This window comes from Ambystoma mexicanum, chromosome 6q (assembly GCF_040938575.1).
Source record: "Ambystoma mexicanum isolate Mex_15411 chromosome 6q, UKY_AmexF1_1, whole genome shotgun sequence".
NCBI lineage: Eukaryota > Metazoa > Chordata > Amphibia > Caudata > Ambystomatidae > Ambystoma > Ambystoma mexicanum.
Genome location: NC_090937.1, coordinates 1,098,722,182 through 1,098,742,756, shown reverse-complemented (window position 1 = coordinate 1,098,742,756; position 20,575 = coordinate 1,098,722,182). Strand labels below are relative to the sequence as shown.

The 20,575-nt window shown below is 48.0% G+C and overlaps 1 protein-coding gene across 3 annotated transcripts in view; it reads left to right on the top strand.

Annotated features, from left to right (window-relative positions):
• The window catches only part of FIP1L1 (factor interacting with PAPOLA and CPSF1), a 708,522-nt gene that overhangs the window by 482,525 nt on the left and 205,422 nt on the right, over nt 1–20,575 (top strand). For all 3 annotated transcript variants that reach the window (XM_069631658.1, XM_069631656.1, XM_069631657.1), the window contains exon 9: nt 20,064–20,211. In XM_069631658.1, the coding sequence (XP_069487759.1) occupies nt 20,064–20,211 (148 nt within the window). The remainder of the gene's footprint in view (nt 1–20,063; nt 20,212–20,575) is intronic.

Below are 20,575 nucleotides of genomic sequence, written 5' to 3'. Positions count from 1 at the left end.
CACCCATTTTGGCACCATGGTGATTGTTACCATATACCATACAAGTGTGCTGCGGGGTAGGCTGGAGGCAGCTGTAATTATGTCTTGGTTAGGATTGATTTTCTATGCTCTGGCCTGGTGGACCGATGTATAGAATGCCAACCTATATTGTGACAGGGACAACTCTGGAGCTGTAGCCAAACCCGTTCAAGGTAGCAAGGCGAGTGGTCTAGGCAAAGTCACGAAGTGCTGAGCTTGTAAAGGGTCTGCAATGAGTACACACAATGGGAGTCACAAATTACAATTACAGTATGTATAAAAATAGTTATTTATGGCCATGCAAAACTGTGAAAAATCACGAACAGGTATAAGTATAACATAACACTAATAATAGAATACATATCTACAGTCACTAGAGTAGGGCATATTTATTTTAGTACTATACGGTCATTTTATTGACTTTTAATACTAGCACCAATCACAAATCCAATTACATTCATGAAATTAAAACAATAATTACAATCTGCTATACAATGTCCTCTCTCTAGTCTCCTCGCCCCATCTCCATCTACTCCCTGCTCTTCCTCTGGTCCATCTTCGGCCACGTCTCCTCCCTCCTTCTCTGCCTTTCCCCCCGGATGACGTTTCTAGACCAGTCCGATCTATGAAAGTCTCATCAAAACAGGTTCACCCATGTTCCTCCAAGACCATCAAGGACCACATTGGCACACTGGCTCCTGCCCTGGCTGACTTCTGCAACCACTCCTTTGCCACTGGAGTCTTCCCTTCCCCCATGAAGCACTCCTTTGTGCACCCTGTTCTTAAGAAACCCTCTGGCGACCCGTCCTGCCCGGCTAACTATTGCCCAATCTCCATCACTACTTTCCTGGGCAAACACCTGGAATAGCTGGCCATCTCCGAGCTTAATCTTCACACTGAATCTGTTGGTTGTCTCCACGACCATCAGACTGGCTAGAGAGCTGCCAGAAGCACGGAAACTGCTCTCTAACCTTGATTCCAACACCCCCTGTGTCCTCATCTTACTTGATCTCTCTTCTGTCTTTGACACGGTCAACCATGCCATCCTGCTCAACCGTCTCTGTGATAACCTGATTATCACCGATCAGGCCCTGGCGTGGCTTCCTTTTGTCCTCTCCGATCGACCCTCCCAGGTCCAACTTGGGTCCTACCTCTCCTCTATCTCGATCTGTGGTGTTCCCAAGGGGTCTAACCTCTCTTCCTGGCTGTTCAACCAATACCTGCCACTTCTTGCCCATCGCATTGGCGCACTTTGCCCCAACTTTCAGTGCTATGCAGATGACACTCAGCTCATTGTCAGGCTCCCCTCAGCCACCTCTTCTCCTTCTCTCATCTGTCTCCTAGCCAGCAGTGGTGTGCCATCAATGATCTCTGCCTTAATGCTAGTAAGACTGAGATTCTCCTCATCGGCAGACCCGCTCCCTCCTTTCCCATCACTCTCTGGCCGGCCTCCTTTGGCCCTCTTCCTGCTCCCACCTGTGAGGCTAAAAACATCAGGGTCATATTCGACTCCACACACTCCTCTCCTCACGTCTCTAAGAAGCCACACTACCAGCTGCACCTCCTGTATTCATCCTTTCCTCTCCTTCCCCCCAGATGCTCACTGTCTCCAGAGCCCGGCTGGATTACTGCAACAGCCTCTTTATAAATCTGCCTGCTTCTACTCTCCGCCCTCCAACTCATCCCAAACAGGACTGCAAGACTTGTCCTTGGCCTCAAGCCCAGGGATCGTATCTCTGAAATCGCTGCACTGGCTCCAGTGGCTGTGAGGATTAAGTTAAAACCCTCCCTGTCGTCCACAAGGCCTTCTGGGGCCTGGGGCCTCAATACCTTCAACTAACCACCTAACAACTTCCTAAATATCTTCCTTCTCGAGCTCTTCGCTCATCCGCTTCCAACTCTCTCAGGGTCAGTCGCTTCTCCAAGCAACGAGTCGGTGGTAGATCTTTCTTCGGCTGGGGCTTCCCTCTGGAATAGCCTCCCTGCCTCTCAAACTTGAGGAAAACCATCTCCAGTTCCGTAAGCACCTCATGACCTTCCTCTTTGCTTCTGCTTTCTCTTGCCCTCTCCCCTGCTGAATTCCTGGCTGCAACTGCACTGGTGACCTGGCAACCCTCTGTTCTTGGGCCCAGGTCCCTCCCCGCCAATTGCACACCTGCACTGCCCTCCTGGCAACCCATGCACTCTGTGGCTGTCTGTATCCCTACAGCCCATACCAGCACTTGACACCTGTAATCTGCACTTACCCTGCACCTGCCACCAGCTGGCCGCACTTCGCATTTATGTACTGTTTATCCTATATACTGCACGTCCCTTTCCCTTCTTCCCTTCGCACATCACCCCCCCCCCTTTAGCACTTGCGCGTTCTCAATGTCACCTGGCCTAGTCAGATCATTGTCTTTCTTCCCTCTGTCCCCTCCCTTGCCTCATTGCGCCTTGAAACACTTGTTAATGTTAAAGGATATTTGGACCGCACACTATCACCACCAGAGTGGTGCTCTGGCGGCTCTGAAAAAAAGAAAGGGAAGTGGGGGGTTGAGTTAGTGGAAATAAGCTGGAAAAGTGCAAGAGAGCTGTGATGTGCTGTTGGCGGCCTCAACCCGGTTAACACATGTTGGCTGGGCTTGGGGTGTTTCCGTTCGGCAGCCATCGTGTACTGTTGTGCGAATCGGTGTGGTTTGTTTTGTTGTTGCAGTGTAGTGAAGTTTGTGCGGATTGTTGCGTTTATAGCTTGAGGTTGTTTGGTTAGAGTTTGAGAGGTGTATGCAGAGGGTTGAAAATTGTTAGTGGATTGGTTAGTTGGCATAGCTACTAGGAAGCGAGGTGCTAAATGTCCATATTTCCTCTTCGATTGGGGCACGGGAGCAGCTCCACACCTCCATCCAGCTCCGGGATCGGTTGACATCCCATAGTCCGTTCCACACATGATGTCCACCCACATTCAACACCTTCTCATAGTTTGGCCCTGCCTATCTCTTGACAAACCTATCTGTGTGCGGGGTAAGCGGGTGTTAATGACTCCACCCAAATCTAGCCAAGATGGCCTTCAGATTCCCATCGGTACGCGGCACCGGTTGGCCAAAGCCACTCCATCCAGACTTAGCGGTGGTCGCCATTCACAGTTTAATCAGCTGCTCACGCAGGCTACCGTTCACAGCCCGCTCAAAGCCTGGCAGGTGCCAGCTCTCGCATATACGTTCAGGCGCAGCATCTGCCATCATTAACAACTTTATTCTAGCCTTGTCCATGCCAATGTCCGCAACTTCAAGTGTGGCAGCTGCAAACATTCACTCAACTCTATTCAAATAAGGTATCTGGTAGCGTTTAAGGAGTGGGTGGGTTGGCCATGGGTGCCGATTCCGTATTCATGGGTTGTTAGTCGTGTCCTTTTCGATCTAGTGTAGTCTTTCATGTAGTTGTGGGGGTTTCCTTTGGTCGGTTCTGGTTGTTTGTCAGTGTCCTTCTAAAATCTGTCATTCTGTTTTTTGTGTTTCCTGTTTGATTGTTTAGTTTATCAGTTTGAATTTGCAGTATTGAAGAGTCAGGTTTTTAGTAGTTTTCTGAATTGTAAGTGGTCTTTGATATTTCGTATTCCTTTTGGGATGTTGTTCCAGGTTTTTGCAGCCGGGTGGTAGAAGGGGGACCCTCCTAGTTTTTTTTTTTTTTGAGGTACAGTTTTTGTTCCAGGCAGATTTTGTTGCTTGATCTGAGAGCTCTTGTTGGCTTGTAGTTTATTTTCTTTTGTAGGAATTCAGTTCCCTTTCTGCTGATTGCCCTGTGTTATGCACATTGTTTTGAAGGTGATGCGTTGTTTGATTGAGAGACAGTGTAGTATTTTTTGCGCTGGGGTTTTGTGGTCTCTTCTGGATAGTTTGAGAAGTCTGGCTGCTGCATTTTGGATGCGTTGTAGTTCCTTCATGAGGTATTCTGGCATTCTGAGATAGTGGCTGTCTTGCCATGATGAGGGTGACGATTGAGTGTTTTGTGGGGCGTGTACAGTGTTTTGTGGGCCACTTGTGTATAGGCGCGTTACAAATGCCATATCATAAATCAATTTTAAAATTCAACAATCAAAATGATTTCATACATTTTCCGCCATAGCAAAGTAAGATAAATCATACACCCCTCAAGATTGCCACTTAAGAACAATGTCCATAGATCAATGGTGTCAATGGGTGTAGTAAACCCCATAGATGTCAAGGCTTTTGATCTCAACCAGGCCATAGCATTACATTCGGTCAGTAGATGACGAATAGATTCCAGTTCTTGGTCTCCACAGAACCTACATAATCTGGCAACACTTTTCTCTTTGAACCAACGACCAGTGATTTCTAGAGATTTGATTGCATCAAATATGATTCTTGGGTAATCCCATACCAAATGATTGCTAAAAAAATTATTTATGTATCGTGGGGTTGATAATCTTTCAAGAATGTATGGATTGTAGTCAAATGCTGTTTAATTAGCTGCTAGATTGACTATCAAGTACTCTGTATTGTATGCCTTAATTGCTATCCTTCTATACCGCCTATATAATAACAAGGGCATTGCGGTTGAGATATTCGTAAACCAAGAGTTCCAAGTATTATTCCAGGCGTTGCAGTTTAGGGCAGTTCTACGGTAAGTGTCTTTGGCTGGTGCAAGGACTCGCGTGGCAGAATGCAGAAAAACACGATGCAGGGCCTCTCTCAGGACAGGACTCGGGTAAGCTGTTTTGGACGATGGTCCTTGCAGCAAAGGGACTTGCTTATCACATTCAGACTTTCCCTTCTATCTCGGGTCCCCTTGAAGCTAGGACTCAGAGATCTCGCTGAGGTATGTCTTATAGGACAAGCTGAGGATCTCCCAAGTTCCAGGCCTCAATGCGGAACGCCGATGTCTGCAGCACGATAGCCCAAACTGAGCTGGTAAACCACAGGGAGGTCCCAGGGCACTTCCAATGGCTCTTCTTCGCAGGAAACCGAGCAGAAATCCGGAATGGATGTTCCCACCACTCCAAAGGTCGCAGCTCCCTCGCAGAACTGTTGAAGATCAATATCAAGACATGGCTCTTCTAGGAGAGCAGCAGAAGTTGGTCGCCTGGCCTCCTTCAGATGGGTTTCTGGTCTTCTCACAGGTCTCACTGCTGCACAGGAGTCTTGGCTCCTTAAGGTTTCTCCAGGATCTCTCTAGAGTGGGTGCATGGGCCCTCTTCTTATCCCAAAAGCCAGGTAAGAGCAGAACATACTAATAGCAGAACTAGCTCCACACACACCCCAGCAGTGGTCCTGCATACCCCTCACACACTGAAAACCAGTTTGTGGATTGGGAACAGACAGTCCCAGCCCACATCCTGCCAGCAAACACACGTAGCCCTCTAGTAGCCCGCCAAAAGCTTCTGCTTTCACAGGCACTGTAAGTCCATATTGGGAATTTCCTGGCCTCACAGGCCAGGAAGAAGGCTAAAAGAAAAGCTGGCCAAAGGACATGTGAAAAACCTTGTGGCATGGCCATGTTTGGTCACTAGCCACAGTTAGTAGCCAAACGCGGTAACCGCCGAAAAGCTAAAACGAAAAGCACCAACAAGATGGTAAAAAGTCACTGTTGCCACCAGCATGTCCATTTGTGAACCTAGAGTAGCCACAAATCCTCTGATTGTTAGTTTAGGGCAAAGACAAGTGTACCCCATTGTACTGCATTCTAAGATGCATTGTACAATGATAAAAAGTTACCAAACGTAGTGACAATGTAATTAGACTAATGAAAACAATGTTTCCCAGTACGGACAGCCTGAAGGCCATGTCAGTTTCCCCATAGACGAACCGATGAGCAAAAGACAGTGTTAGTGAAGCTTAAGGCTTCACTGCACTGTAAAAAGTACAGGTCAGGATCCAGAATAAAAGCAAAAAGTTTGGGGGAAGGAAAGGTGCAGTAAAGAGACATTTTTCCTAACTACACAACTTTTTCAAATGATCCACTTAATTTAAAGTAGTGAAAATAATGGTTTCCATATTATCATATCTAGTTGAAAGGTAATCAAATATCAGTGTACTGTGTAAGTGTTAGCCAGACACTCCACCAGTGTACAACATTGAGGTACCTAATACCTTGTCCTCTTGGCAATAGGCAAACCAACTGTTGGTATAGGTCTGTACTGCACACGTTGGTAGAATGACTGTGTAGCCAGATCTCAATAGGGGTTAATGTGAGCTGTAGAGGTGCAACATAGAGATGCACAGTGACAGGTATTCAAATAACACTTGTAGTGAAGGTTGCTTATTTAAATAATTATTTATGAATTTAAGCTGTTTTAAAATAAGCCTTCTTTAGAAAGGGCAATAGGCAACCCCCACCCCCCCTTTTAGGTGACTTCAATTGTTGAGCCACTGTTGACATTGATATATCACGGTAACACTTAAAGCAATACTGAGGTTGTGGAAAAAGAATAGGTTAACAAGCTGCTCCAAACAGGTAAGCACTTTACAATCCCCCAATGAAATATAGGTTAACCCTTTCCTAGCTATGCAAGTTACTTATGTATGACTTTTTGGAGGGACAGATGAACACAATGTCAGAGGGTAAAATGAGTCCGCAGGGAGCCAGGACAGCCAATGTCAATTGAGCAAAGTCTAGGGGAGCTGAGGCACTTCTTGGGCCACACTGTTGGACCACAAGCTGGGAGGCTTGTGAAGAGCAAAGATGCAAGCAACTCTGCAAAGGGCAGCAAATGCAAGTCCTTGAGTCTGAAGAAAAGGTTCCAGCTGGCTTCTGTTTGTTGTCCTGTAGATCCTGTTCCTGTGCCTCGGTCGTGGGGACATGCGGGAGGACGTCGGACTACTGCACTACGGTTTGAAAGCCGGCAGCAGCAATAAGCACACTCCAGATCAGCAGCACTTTGCGGTTTCAGCTACTCGCAAATATCACCACCGTGGTTCTTGGACACCTTATGGGCTCTCCTTGCTTCTGGGGTCCAGCACTCTGAGGTGGCTCATGCTTGGATAGTCCTGCTTCGAGGGAGTCCTTAGGATCTTCCTGGAGCTCGGGTCCGGCTTGAAAATGATGCACTCGATTCTGGTGTTCCTGTCCCCTGGCACTTGGTTGCAGCAGCAGCAAAGAAGTACAGCCAGCAGGGAGAGGGGTTCGTCAAGTTTGTCTTTGGGTCAGTTGGTCCCACCAACCCAAGGGAAGAAGTTATCCTTTCCGGGCTTCTCTAGTCCATTAGAAATTTGGAGCTTCAGCACTGCAGCAGGGCTTCGCCGGGCAAACCAACGGTCCAGTATGGTGCAGCAAGCTTCTCTTCCAGTTTCTTCTCCGGTTCCTTCGTCCAGTGGTCGACTCGCCCTTCCTTGCAAAAGACCTCGCCTTTTATGCAAATTTCTCCCATTCATTTCTCAGCCTAGCTGTCACTCACACAGCATGGTGGCTGTCCTCCAAGGACAGCCAGTCAGCCAATCAACTTTGGTTGCATTCCTGAAACCAAGGAGACTAAGCACAGGGAGTTTCGGGAACCTCCCTCGCTTCCTGCCAGACATGCTGGAGTAAGAGGTGGGCTTCACCAGTGAATCCCGCCAAAGACTAAACGAACAATGGGGCCAAACCTGGTTTGGCGCGCAGAGTAAATCTCAAACCGGACCTTACAAACAAGAAATGGCAAAAAAAAAGAAGACCAGGGCCATTTTGACAAAATGGGCATTCATGGGTGCAATACTGCAGCTGAGGATTCAGCATGTGGTAAAAACACTCAAACGTAAGAAAATTAAATCACTGCCACCAGCCATTAATTGTAGTAAGGGTAACAAAAAATGGTACATGAAAAGGTGGACAAAGGAGATACTGAGTATCCCCCAGCACTCCACACAGGATGGTGTGTGCTGGGTCTACAAAGACGAAAAGAAGGTATTTAAACCTCAGAGAAATCCAAAACTTCTCAGTGAGATTGCACTGAGGGTGCTGTGTGCCACAATACAAAAAGATGATGCATATTGAGTTTGTCGGACTCCAAAACCAAAAGAAACACAGGGTTCAAATCAATGAAAAATACACAAGGGAGTAAGAGAAAGGTCTCTCACGCCAGGGTAAAAAATTAAAAGTCCTAAAGTCAAGCGAAAGAGCTGGGGTCTCTCTAAGGTAGAAGGCAATTAACACAGAAATGAGAATTCTCCCCCACACTAGGCGAGTGCTGAAGGATAAGTCTTGAGGTGGTTGGCTTGTAAGGGGTCCACAATGAGCACACAGTGAAATAGTCAAGGAGCATACTTAAACGGGTATACAAATACTTCTCTACTTATGGCCAAATAAAAGGTAATGTTATCACTCAATACTAAAAATTAGATGCATCTATGCACTTGCTGGAGAAGGGCAAAATACATCTCAATCCCATGAAATGGGAAGTTCTGATTAGTAATAGCACTAATCCAGAGATTCAATCCCAATTTCAGACGTCCATTCCTAAAATGTTGGGGGCCTTGTTCCCAAAGCTCATCAAAGTTGTTCATTACAGTTTTGTGAAGCTGGAAAAAAAATGATGGTAGGGTCTATGGGGTCCAGTAAATATTTCCAAGTGTCAGGGGACGAGTTAAAGTAGCTAATAAATGTGTTCCCAACTTTCACTTTCAGAGTGCTTGTGTGAACAAGTAATGGCAAAGCCAAAGTGTTAGAAGCCTTTTATAAAAGTTATCAAACCTTTAAAGGGGACGTAGGGGTGCAGGTAAGTATCACAATAACTCACCTGCTGTACTCCGATTCTTCATGAGACTTGGCAGCTCGTTTGAAGGTCTGTTACAGAGAATTCTCAATTGTGCTAATTCCCTCCACCTTAGAGACCCCCAGCAACTTTGCTGGATTTTGAGGACTTGATTTTATTTTTTTAACCAGGAGTGTGTGACCTTTTTTCCCACTCATGTATTTTAATATGATTTTATACACACTTTCTTTTTGGTCGTGGAGTCTATCCAACTCCATAGAGTGCTGGAGGGGTTACTTGGTATCCCCTGTGTCTAGTTACTCATGTAGCATTTATATGTTGACCTTTCCCCTCAGAATGACTGGCGGGAGTGGATTTACAATGAACTACCATGATTTACCACAAACTGTTTGCAGCTCCGGTAACGGTAAATCGCGGGAGCCATGTTTTTCAAAATGGCGCTGAACCTCCTTTGTTAAACTTGTCTATTTTGGATGCCTGCTCTCCTGAGCTGACACAGCACTTGGCTGACTCTAAAGAGCTGGATCCCAAGAAGCTAGCAAAGGCTGCTGACTTATGGGTTGTCAACAGGGCTACTCACAAGGTTTCTGGGGCCACTCATAAAAAGGATGAGGGGAAGCAGCACAAGAAAGATGACCGAGAATTCTAAAACATCCAAGTCAAAAGAGGGCCACAAACAGAAAAAGGGTAAGCCACATGGAAAATCAGGTCAGTCTAGTGAAACCTCTGGTGCCAAACCAGAGGGAGGTCAGCAGAAGCCCCCATTTGTCAAAACATTTGGAAAATGTTATGCTTGTAGTTCTACTGACCATGTGAAAGGGGATCCCAGATGCAAGGGTAAACCTACAGGGGTCACTCTGCCTCCTTCGCCTTAATCCCTGAGGGAGAACTACATTTGGCAAGTGAAAACATTCAACTATTGGCTGAAGACCCCACTGGAGTCTCTGCCAGCGTTTCTTTAGTGTCCCTCGGAGGGGACAGGAGAAGTAGAGACTGCAGCAGGATTGGCCAGCACCTTGCAGATTTTAAAGAGTTTGTCTGATTCCACAGAGACGCAGGCTTGGATGTGGGCTCTTCTCCGTGCAGGCAGAGAGCTGTTCATGTTTTTGGAGCAGGAGGCAGGCCAGTTTGTCAGAGGATGCACAAGAAGCCTGCCATTTCCTCTCGGCAACCGCGCACTTGTGTTTCAGGGTGACGAGGTCCGAGTCGTACCAAGAGTTGCACTTGGCTTTTGACTTCAGGCGGATCCTCGTGACGGGGGCAAGAGCATAAAGAGTATCAGAGATAGAGTGGAGTTTGAAAAGGGCAGTGTCAGGAGGAGAGATGGAGGAGGGGGGGAGTCCGTGACAGCGAAAGCCACAGCTGTCAAATGCTTCATGGGTCAGATGACTGAGAAGGTAGGTGGCAGTTGTGGAGCTGTCTTGGCCTGAGGGGTAGAGAGGGAGAGATGGGAGGATAGGAGAAGGTAGTCAGGATAGGAGAGAGGAGTGGTGAGAAGGTTAGACAGGGGGAGGTTGGTGGAGATGAGAACATCTAGAGTGTGCCCTGCTGAGTGAGTCGGGTCAGAGGGAACAATAGTCTCGCAGAGGTTGCGGAAAGGGTCCAGAGTAGGGACAGGGGGCATCCAGGTGGATGTTGAGGTCTCCGAGAAGGTGAGTGGTCTAGGCCAAGAGTGAGGAGGAGAGGTCAGCCCACTCGGATAGGAACGAGGTGATCAGACCAGGTGGTCGGTAGATGGTAGCCACTGTGAGGGAGTTTCCAGGAGAGAGGGAAAGCCTACAGACCAGACATTCAAGGGAGGTATAGGCCTGAGTGGGAATGATGGAGGTTGGAGTTCACTCACGGAAGATCAGGGCTACACCCCCACCGATGCAGTAGGCTTTGGGCGCAAAGAGGATCTTGAGCTGTCAGATAGGAGTGTGTCAAAACTTGTTACAGAGCCGGCCTTCAACCATGTCTCAGTGAGACCAAGTACATTGAGGTCAAGCTTTTGTAGAAGCCGGCATGTGTCAGAGGAGTATTAAACAGCTGAGCGAGAGTTAAGAGTGGCAAGGTGGAGAAGTTTGCCGTCCTTGAAAGACTTCCGGGGAGGGCTACAGATCAGAAGTAATCTGTGCGAAGGTGTAGGAGCACACGGGAGGTCAGAGGAGGGGGAAGAGTAGCCGTGGTGGAAGAAGGCGGCGCAAGCAAAGTGGCGGAGTGTGGGGGGGCAAATAAGCCGCAGAAGGGAGAGAAGGGATAGCAAGAGCAGAAAGGAAATTGGTAAGGCATGGGAAGGGTCTGTCAAGAGGAAGAGGAGGAGGAGGTTGTCCTGAGGGCCTTGGAACAGGACGGTGCCATTCTTGTAGACATTAATGATGACCTTAGAGGAGTGGAAGGAGGCAAGGAGGGCCGCCCAACGGGTGCCACCATTAATGGGAGAGGAGAGAAAAGCGAGAGGACAGACCATATGAAGAGTCCATAGGTCTGGCGAGGGAACGACAAAGAGAATGCCGGTTACAGTCTGTCTGCTGGAAGCGTTGGTGTAGGTATCAGCAATAGATAGGCCTGGGTTGGAGACCAGGATATCCTTTTTGAGCTTCTTCCTACCAAACTTAGTGAGAAGGGAAGGATAGTTGATGGAGAAATAGTTGGAAAAGATAGGAGAGATAAAGAGCACCATATCTGTGGAGGTGAGAGAGTAGAAAAGTGGGGAATGCAGACACTGCGGGGGGAGTGGGGGTGGAGACGGACAGAAGCTAGGGAGGGAAGGCAATTAGGGGAAGCACAGTGGTTACTGGATGCAGCACAATTCAAAGGTGGCAGGCAGATGGCAGATTTGCATTCATATACCACACGAGTATACTTTTGGATATTCTGAGTTGCAGAAAGAAGGGCTTAAGGGAAGTAAAAAGGTTAGAACAGTTACTCGGAAAATGTGAGGACCATGGAATCCTCCGATGAAGTCTAGATAAATCATTCCCAGCAGTAACAGTGGTTAACAAGCTACAACATATGGGGGGATAAGCAATGCCAAAGTCAATGGATTTAGTTGAATGCCTTTAGGGAGCCAGAACAGCCAAAGTAATTTGGATACAGCCTATAGTTTTCATGCACTTCTTGGATAAAAGTCTTGCACAAAGTTAGAGAGTTCAGGAAATCACTTGTAGGGGCACAAGCTGTTAAGCCTGTGCAAATGGAGTTGAAATCAACTCGGAAAGTAAGCCGATGCAAGTTTCAAGTGAGACAGCATGACTTAAGGCAAGAAGGTAAGTACCCACAAGCCCGAAAAAAGTACCTTTGGTTACAAGAAAGAGGTCCAGCTGGATTCTCTCTTGCTACAGCCAAGCAGTTCCTGGTTCCGCAGCTTCAGTCGTGATCATAAGCGAGAGGACGTCTGGAGGGCTCCTGCGGCAGGACTCGTTTCAGCCGCACTTGGCGGTTTCAGCGCTTCACAAACAGCACTGATGCAGAACGATGGACACAGGTTGGACTTTCCTTGCTCCCTTGGTGCTGCACTCTGCTGAGGGGACTCTGGATCGGGAATTCCTGCTTCTGGAGTGTCCTGTGGAGGCTGTTGGAGCTTTTGGCCAGATTTGTTCTGCGGCAGATGTTGCACTTCGTTATGGACACTCGACCCCTGACATTGGGCTTCTGCAGCAACGGAGAGGCACAGCCAGTCGGGTATTGGGCCAAAGTGGAGTTTGTCTCGGGGTTAGTTGGTCCCACTAATCCAAGGGGTAACGTCGTTCTGTCGGAGCGTCTCTGTCAAGGTGATAAAGGCGGTCAGCACAGCAGCAGGGCTTCACCGGGCAAAACGACGTCCAGGAGGTTGCAGCGGGCTTTTCTTCACAATTTCTTCTTCTTCGGATGTTTCTTCCAGTGGTCGACTTTGCCTGTAGTCCCAAGAACCTTGCCTTTAAGCAAGTTTTCCCATTCATGCACAACATAGGCTGTCAATCACAGCTGGGTGGCTGTACTTTCAGGACAGCCAGCCGGCCAATCGGGACTAGTTTTTGTTCATGCACTCCTAGAGACAAAGGATAGGGGAGTTTTGGGACTCTCCCTCGCATCCTGTCTTTCCAGGCACATTGGAGCCAGGGACGAGCTTCAGGGCTGAAACCCGCCAAAGGCAAGACAAAGAAAGGGCTCAAACATGTCGCAATGCACAGAGAAAAAGCCAAGAAAGACCAAGTAGAAAATGGCGAAAAAAGATGACTGGCCATTTTGACAAAATGGGCACCCATGGGTTCTGTACTGCAGCTGAGGGTTCAGCCTGCGGTAGAAAAGCACAATGGTACGAAAAAGTAAACCACTGGGACCAACCATTTAAGAGTGAGGGTAACAAAACATGTTGCAAGAGAAAGTAGGATAAGGGGCTACCAAGTAACCCCCAGCACTCCACATAAAATGGTGTGTGCTGGCCGTACAAAGAGAAAAGGCAAGTAAAGTCAATTTCATTTTACTCTTCTTGGGAACTGTAGTTCACCCAAGTAAAGGTATTTTTAAACCTTAATAGGAATACAAAGGATTTCTATGTGACACTACACTAAAGGTGCTGTCACCGGTCGCCTTCCCCGTCGTCCTCGGAGGATGGTGCTGCAAGGAAAGTGGCTTGTCCTACTAAGTCCTCGACTCCAGAGGAATGGGCAGCTTCCAGAGAGCAGATGCTGCGATTTTCCAATCCCAGGGCAGAGTTCCGTCCGTGCCTTTGCAAAAAGCCGGCCGGGAACGGTCTCGATCCGTGGTTCGTGCGCCTTTGGGCTTGAGTCCTTGGCGCGATTCCCACCAGGAACCTTTGAGGTCCCGTTCGGACAAGGTTCAGGATAATCGCAAGAGACGTGCTTCCAGGTCTCACTCCTCGTCCCCGGCGAGACCCACGAAACCTGGTGAGGGCTTGGGGTCGGCGTAGACACCGTTAGCACTGTCCGTCGGTTACGGATGTCGAAGCTTTGCCTTCACACTAGTCCTCGGCGCCGTGGCGCACACTACACCGAATCGGTCGACGCCTTCAGGGCCTTTTGGCCGGGATTTGCCGATGGAGGTCCCTGGTACTGCGGATCCTCCAAGGAAGGTTACTTCCAAGTCTGTGAGGCCTGTTGAGGTTTCCAGACCACCTTCTGTCCCAAGGCAGGAGTATTTCCTCCCTCTGGATTACATCTATGAGGATGAGGTCAGATTTTGACCTTGAGACTGATGTGGCTCCTGTCTTTTCCGGGGAGAGTCAGTTGGAAGAGTTAAGGCAATCTCGTCATGATTCCAGTGGCTTGGACACTTCTCCTGAGGTGGAATTTGGCAGGCCTGAGTCTGGGGCTCATGCTGAGTCGTCCTACAGGAGACTCATGGCTAGGGTCACTGAATATCTTATTTGGCCTAGTCCTCCTGATGCTTTTGTTCAGGACGACAACACAGAAATTTTGTATCCAGGTCCGTCCTCTGACCCGTTGTTACCTTTTCATTTGACGTGGCAGAAAAGGGTGGCAGCTGCTTGGCAGACACCAGAATCTCTTCCGGCAGTTAATAAATTAACTAAGAAATACTGCCTTTCCGGTAGAGCCCAGCTACCTTTCATCTCACCCCACTCCTGAGAGTTTGGTGGTTCAGGCGGCTACGGCCACCTCTAGGCAGGCGGCGTATCCTATCATCCCTCCTGATAGGGACGACAAACGCTTCAACGGGTGGGCACGCAAGGTGTTTTCTGCGGGGAGTATGGCGCTAAAGTCGGCCAACTCCACTTGTGCCGTGGCAAGATTTTCACACACTCTGTGGAATTTTCTTTAGTGGCTGAGCATATTCCCGTTGGGGAAGAAAGGGAGGGGTTCCTTGCTCTTGTGCAAGGATGCCATGTGTGAATCTCTTCAGTCGGGTTTGGACACGGCAGACGGTGTTAGCCGGTCCATGACTGCGAGCACCGTTATACGCAGATTTGAGTGGTTGCGGAAGTCTGGTTTTGCTCCGGATGTGCAAAGCCGTCTTTTGAACAAGCCCTTTGATGGCGTGCATTTATTTGGCAGCAAGGCTGAGGAGAGCCTTTAGAGGTTGCAGACCCCAAAAGCTGCAGCTAAATCTTTGAGCGCAGCTGTGCGTCAACCACCGCCTTTTCGTCCTAGGGGACAGCAGTGGAGGGGAGGTTCTTTTCGTTACTACTCCTCCTTTGGTAGAACGAGGGGACGCCAGTCAAAGGGGCCAGCGAAAAAAGTACCTGTGGTGGTCGGGGAAATATGGGTGCCAAAGCCGCTCTCGCAGCTGCTTCTTTGCCTTCAGGCACTGCTGCAGCAGCTCCAAAACAGTCATGAGGCCCTGTTCCATTGTTCGCCAGTTGGGGACAGACTATCAGCATCTCGAAGAATGGCACGCTATTACTTCGGATGCGTGGGTTCTGGATACAATAGCCCATGGCTACTGCCTTCCCTTCCCTTTCTAAAGCTGCCTCATGACAATCCACCGGGGAATCTCTTTGAAGCTTCCAAACCCGCTCCTTGTGCAGGAAATCTTGACCCTGCTGGAGAAAGGCGCTATAGAACTGGTACCTGTAGCGGAGAGGAACAAGGGATGGTAATTCCCATTTTTTTTTTATTCCAAAGAAAGGCTGAGGAGTGAGACCCATCTTGGATTTGCGTTGGTTGAACAAACTTCCCCAGAAGGGCAAGTTCAGGATGATTACTCTTTATCAGGTCCTCCAGGTTGGTTGGTGTCTCTTGACCTACAGGATGCTTACTTTCATATGCTGATTCATCCAAAGCACAGAAAGTACCTGAGGTTTGCGGCTGGCAGCTCGCACTTTCAGTTTCGGGTCCTGCCATTTGGATTGACCCCCGTCCCGAGGGTCTTCACCAAGTTAATGGTGGTGGGGGGGATTTACGTCTACCCCTACCTGCAAGACTGGCTAATCTGTGCGCGCTCTCCCGAGACACCTTCCCAACAGCTCCAGTACATCGGGGCTGTGTTGGACACGTCCTTGGGGAAGTGCTCGCCTCCCAAGGTGAGGGCTCATCACATTGTGCAGATGGAGGGACAAGTTTCAACATGCCCAGCATCACCCAGCTTTCCAATTCTTAACGTTGCTCGGCCTCGTGGCATCTTGCATTTTTCTGGTACCAGAGGCCAGGCTGAGGATGAGATCCCTGCAGTGGGTCCTCAAGATGCCGTGCTCCCAATTCTCAGGCAGGATGTCGGATCCCATTCACATTCCAATCTTGGTCTCACAGGATCTTCTGTGGTGGGCCAACGAGGGGAACCTGATGAAGGGGAGCCGTTTTGGCAACCGTGGCCAGAGGTGACGGTAGTGACTGACGCTTCCCTCCCAGGATGGTGAGCTCATGCCGACAATTTGACCGCCAGCCGTCGTTGGTCTCTGTCGGAGTACAAACTCCACATCATCCTGTTAGAGCTGAAGGCCATCAGGCTGGCCCTGAAGGCTTTTCTGCTGTCTGTGTTGGGGAAGTGTGTCCTGATCATGATGGACAACACATTGGCCATGCATTACCTCAACAAGGGAGGTGGGGGGGGGCAGGGTCACTCTGGTTGTGCAGAGAGGTGATGCAGCTCTGGTTCTGGGCAATCCAGCAGGGCTCACACTCTGCTGTTCATCTGGCCGGAGAGGGGAATGCAGCGGCGGACACTCTGAGCAGGCAGAGCACGGTCTCTCACAAGTGGGAGTTGGCTCAGGAAGTCCTTCTGGAGATCTTTGCCCTTTGGGGAACCCCACAAGTGAAGCTCTTAGCGACCAGTGCCAACCGAAAGTGCAAGAGATTCTGCTCAAGGGAATTTCCTCCGAGAGGAGCCTTAGGAGACGCATTTGTCGTGGATTGGTCATTCCCACTTCTGTACACGTTTTTCCCGGTCATTCCTCAAGTGGTAAGGAGGTTCTGAACCCACATGATCCTCATTGCTCCGGATTGGGCCAGGAGAGCATGGTACCTGAACCTTCTAGAAATGTCCATCTGCCCTTCATGCCATCTTCCCTACCGAGAGGATCGGCTCTCGCGTGAGGAAGGGGGTGGGGGAGGGGCTCCTGGGGAGGGAGTTGGGGTTCGGGACTCTCCACCCAGAGGTCGGGACTCTCCACCCAGAGGTCGGGACTCTCCACCCAGAGGTCGGGACTCTCCACCCAGAGGTCGGGACTCTCCACCCAGAGGTCGGGACTCTCCACCCAGAGGTCGGGACTCTCCACCCAGAGGTCGGGACTCTCCACCCAGAGGTCGGGACTCTCCACCCAGAGGTCGGGACTCCATCTTCACTCTTGGTATCTGAAAGGTTGCCGTATAAGGATTGGGACCTCCCGAGTGATGTGATGGAGGTGTTGCTTTTGGCCAGGCGGCCAGCAACAAAATCCCTGTACAATTGCTGCAAGTTTTGCGACTGGTGCAGGGTTCAAAATGGTTATCCTTTTCCATGTTCCATTCCCGTGGTTCTATCTTTTTTGCTATCCTTGGCCCACAGGGGCCTTCAAGTGGGTACCATTAAAGGTTACCTGGCGGCACTGTCTATCTTCAAGCGCTCGTCTGAAGAATTTTCTTATTTTAAGATTCCTTTGATTTCACAATTTCTTAAAGGGCTCACTAATGTGTTCCCGCCGTCCCCGGTGCCGGTTTGGGATCTGAATTTGGTCTTGAAATTCCTGATGGGTGCTCCATTTGAACCTTTGCACTCTTGTCCTTTGAGACTGTTGTGTTTTCAAAACGGTGTTCTTGGTTGCGGTTACTTCTGCTCACAGAGTGAGTGAATTGCAGGCACTTTCATGTAAGCCACCCTTTACTGTGTTCCACAAGGATAGGGTTGTACTGAGGGTACGTCCTTCCTTTCTACCTAAGTTAGTATCTGAATTTCATTTAAGCCAGAAAGTGGTTCTTCCGTCTTTCTATTCTCCTCCTCATCCTGGTAAGGAAGAGGAGCGACTACTTAGGTTGGACTCTAGAATGTCCAGGATCAGAGTGGAAGATCAACTCTTTATGGGGTATGCTGGACACTGATTGGGCCAGGCTGTTACCAAACAGACCTTGTCCAGGTGGATTATCCGCACCATTACTAAATGTTACCGATTGTCGAGCAAGGACCCTCCAGAAGGGTTGTGTGCTCATTCCACTAGGGGCGTGGCTACTTCCACAGCCCTGCAGCAGGGAGTTCCTATTAGGAATATTTGTGATGCAGCCACATGGGCTTCTATGCACACCTTTGTCAAACATTACTCCCTGGATACTCTCCATTGCCAAGATATGGCCTTTGGTAAGGCGGTTCTTTAGAATACCCAATCAGATGGCAGAATAAATTATTTTCCCTCCTCCATTTTCTGGTACTGCTTTGGCAGTCTGTCAAAGATGTGGAATACGTTGGAGGATACAATCCATTCGAAGAACAAGTTACTTACCAATTGGTAACATGCTTTCGACTGGTTGTTCCTCCAACGTATTCCACGTCGCCCTCCCAGCCTGCCCCTCGGGAGAATTTCCTATGCTATTGCAGCTTACGTTCACACAAGGCTATGCGCAGTCAATCAGGCATTGGATATGTGCAGGTCACAAGTTATGGAGGAAAAAACATAAACTGAGGCTACGGACGCTGTGCGTCCTATTTATAACATCCAGTGACGTCGCCCTCAACGGAGGCCTTCGAGGGACATAGACCCAACACCATCGACACAGGATGCCCTCTGCCGAAAGAGTTTCTGAAGTACACAGCTGTGGACATTACATGTCAAAGATGTGGAATATGTTGGAGGAACATCCAGTCGAAAGAAAGTTACCAGTTGTTAATTAACTTGTTCTTCATGATCCACAAGGACAAGATTATGTTCAGAACACACCCCAAAGTTCCATGTTAATCCATAGAACTTTTTACCTTCTTTCTAAATCCATCCAATTCAGCTGAAAAGAGCCTCCATACACACTTGCTGTACGGAGGGCGGTCTTGTACTATGTGAACAAAACTAAACCTCTAAGAAAAACAGACCAACTTGGTTTCCATAGCACCTGGGACAGAGGGCGATCACTTCAAAAACACCATCTGCAAATGGATAGTCAAGTGCATACAGCTCTGCCATTCCCGCTCTAAAAGAGTTTTACCTTTCACTCCCAGGGCTCACTCTAGCAGAGGTACAGGAGTTACCTTAGCCTTCATTGCAAGCGTCCCTCGAGACGCCATTTGCAAAGCTGTTATATGGAGTTCCATCCATACTTTCACACAGCATCATTGCATTGACACTCACTCGAAAACAGATTCTTAGTTTATTATTTATTTATTTAACATTTATAAAGCGCTCACACAGCCCACAGGCATCGAGGCGCTGTTACAGGAATTTTGTTTTTTCTTAGTTGCGTAATTGTGTTTTTTTTTGTCTTAGTTACGTATTTATAATGCGCATAAACACCCAGAGGTTTCTAAGCGCGGACCCGGGGATCAAACCTGTTGCTTCGTGTCTTCTTGTTTCCAAGACGCGCACGCTGCCGCTGAGGACAAGCGGTTCTAAAACATCTTTGCTGCTTTACCTTCTTACTTCCCACCTCCGTCTCCAGATACTGCTCGCTAAATTATGCAGAGCTTGTGATCTAAGCAGATCCGGAAGGAATACATTACTCGCTGTAATCGTATTTCTGCTGCTTGTATCTCCTTAGATTCACAAGCACCAACCCTTCCTTCCCTACTGGAGTAGAAGGCGCATAGATGTTTTTCTGTTTTATCACTGTTTCTGCTTCATCACATCTGTACTAAAGCTACACTTCATGAAACCTCATGTCAGAAAGAAACAATCGTAAGAGACCATGACGCGTGATGGACCATGGGTACAGTAAATGTCACACTATGGATGGTATTACTAACACGCCTTGTTGACATATGTTTTCGAGTTTAAAAAACAATGTTGGAATACTCTGCGACTACCACTAGATGTCAGATTATGCAGACCATGTAAATCTAAGCAGATACAAGCACCAGAAATACTATTAAGTAGTGTATCCCATATGTATATATGTATTTTTTGAAGTTGTGATTGTAGATTTTGTAGTCTTCCCTCTACTTATGTGACGGCAGAGGCCGAGGTTTGCTACTGGGAGATAGAATACCAGAAAGTACAGATTTTGCCTCAGATAGTTTATTTAATGCATGTGTTAACATCCACTTTTATCTTGGCACTTGCAAATGCTCTTACTCATTAAACTACCCGATATTTCTTTAATTCTACCTTCCTGCTCGGTTTACACTAAAATACTTGTGCTCTGAAATAAATTCTACCTGCAAACACTTTAAAAACATGCACACATACATTCCTTGTCTTGAAAGAAAGAATACGTGTAAAATGGTTTCTATATGTGGGTATAATGTGGCATTTTTCTACAGTTATATTGCTGTCTGAGATTAATGCCTAACATTATTTTATGATTTTTTGAAGTCTTCCAGAGAAGCTTGGGTATGATTCTGGATACTCCTCAGCATTAAACAGTAGGAAAATGACCACTGCCATTGATGTTATTGGTCAGACAACGATCTCCCGCGTGGAAGGAAGACGACGAGGTGCCAATGAAAACAGCAATATTCAGGTTTTTTCATATATTCCTATTGTGTAGCCAATCATGTATTTATCTCGTCCGTATCAGTATTTTCCTATGCTGTCAGTTTGCAGTGCTCAGTATCAATAATACCGTAGCCCGATGGGCACATCTGTTGTTCGGAGGAAGATAGCCAAATATGTCATTTGTTTTTTGCTTGTTAAGGATGGTTTTAGAAAGTGTCTGTGCACTGTTTTCAAATGTTTTATATCCGATGCTTAGAAATAAATAAAACTGCAAGTCATCTCATCGGAATGAAAAAGTGCTAATTTTGACAAGCTGTAGCTTTTTTCCATACTCCTCCCTGAAGCTAAAGGGTGGTAGGTTTATCATGCTATTAGGTAAGATTTTCATA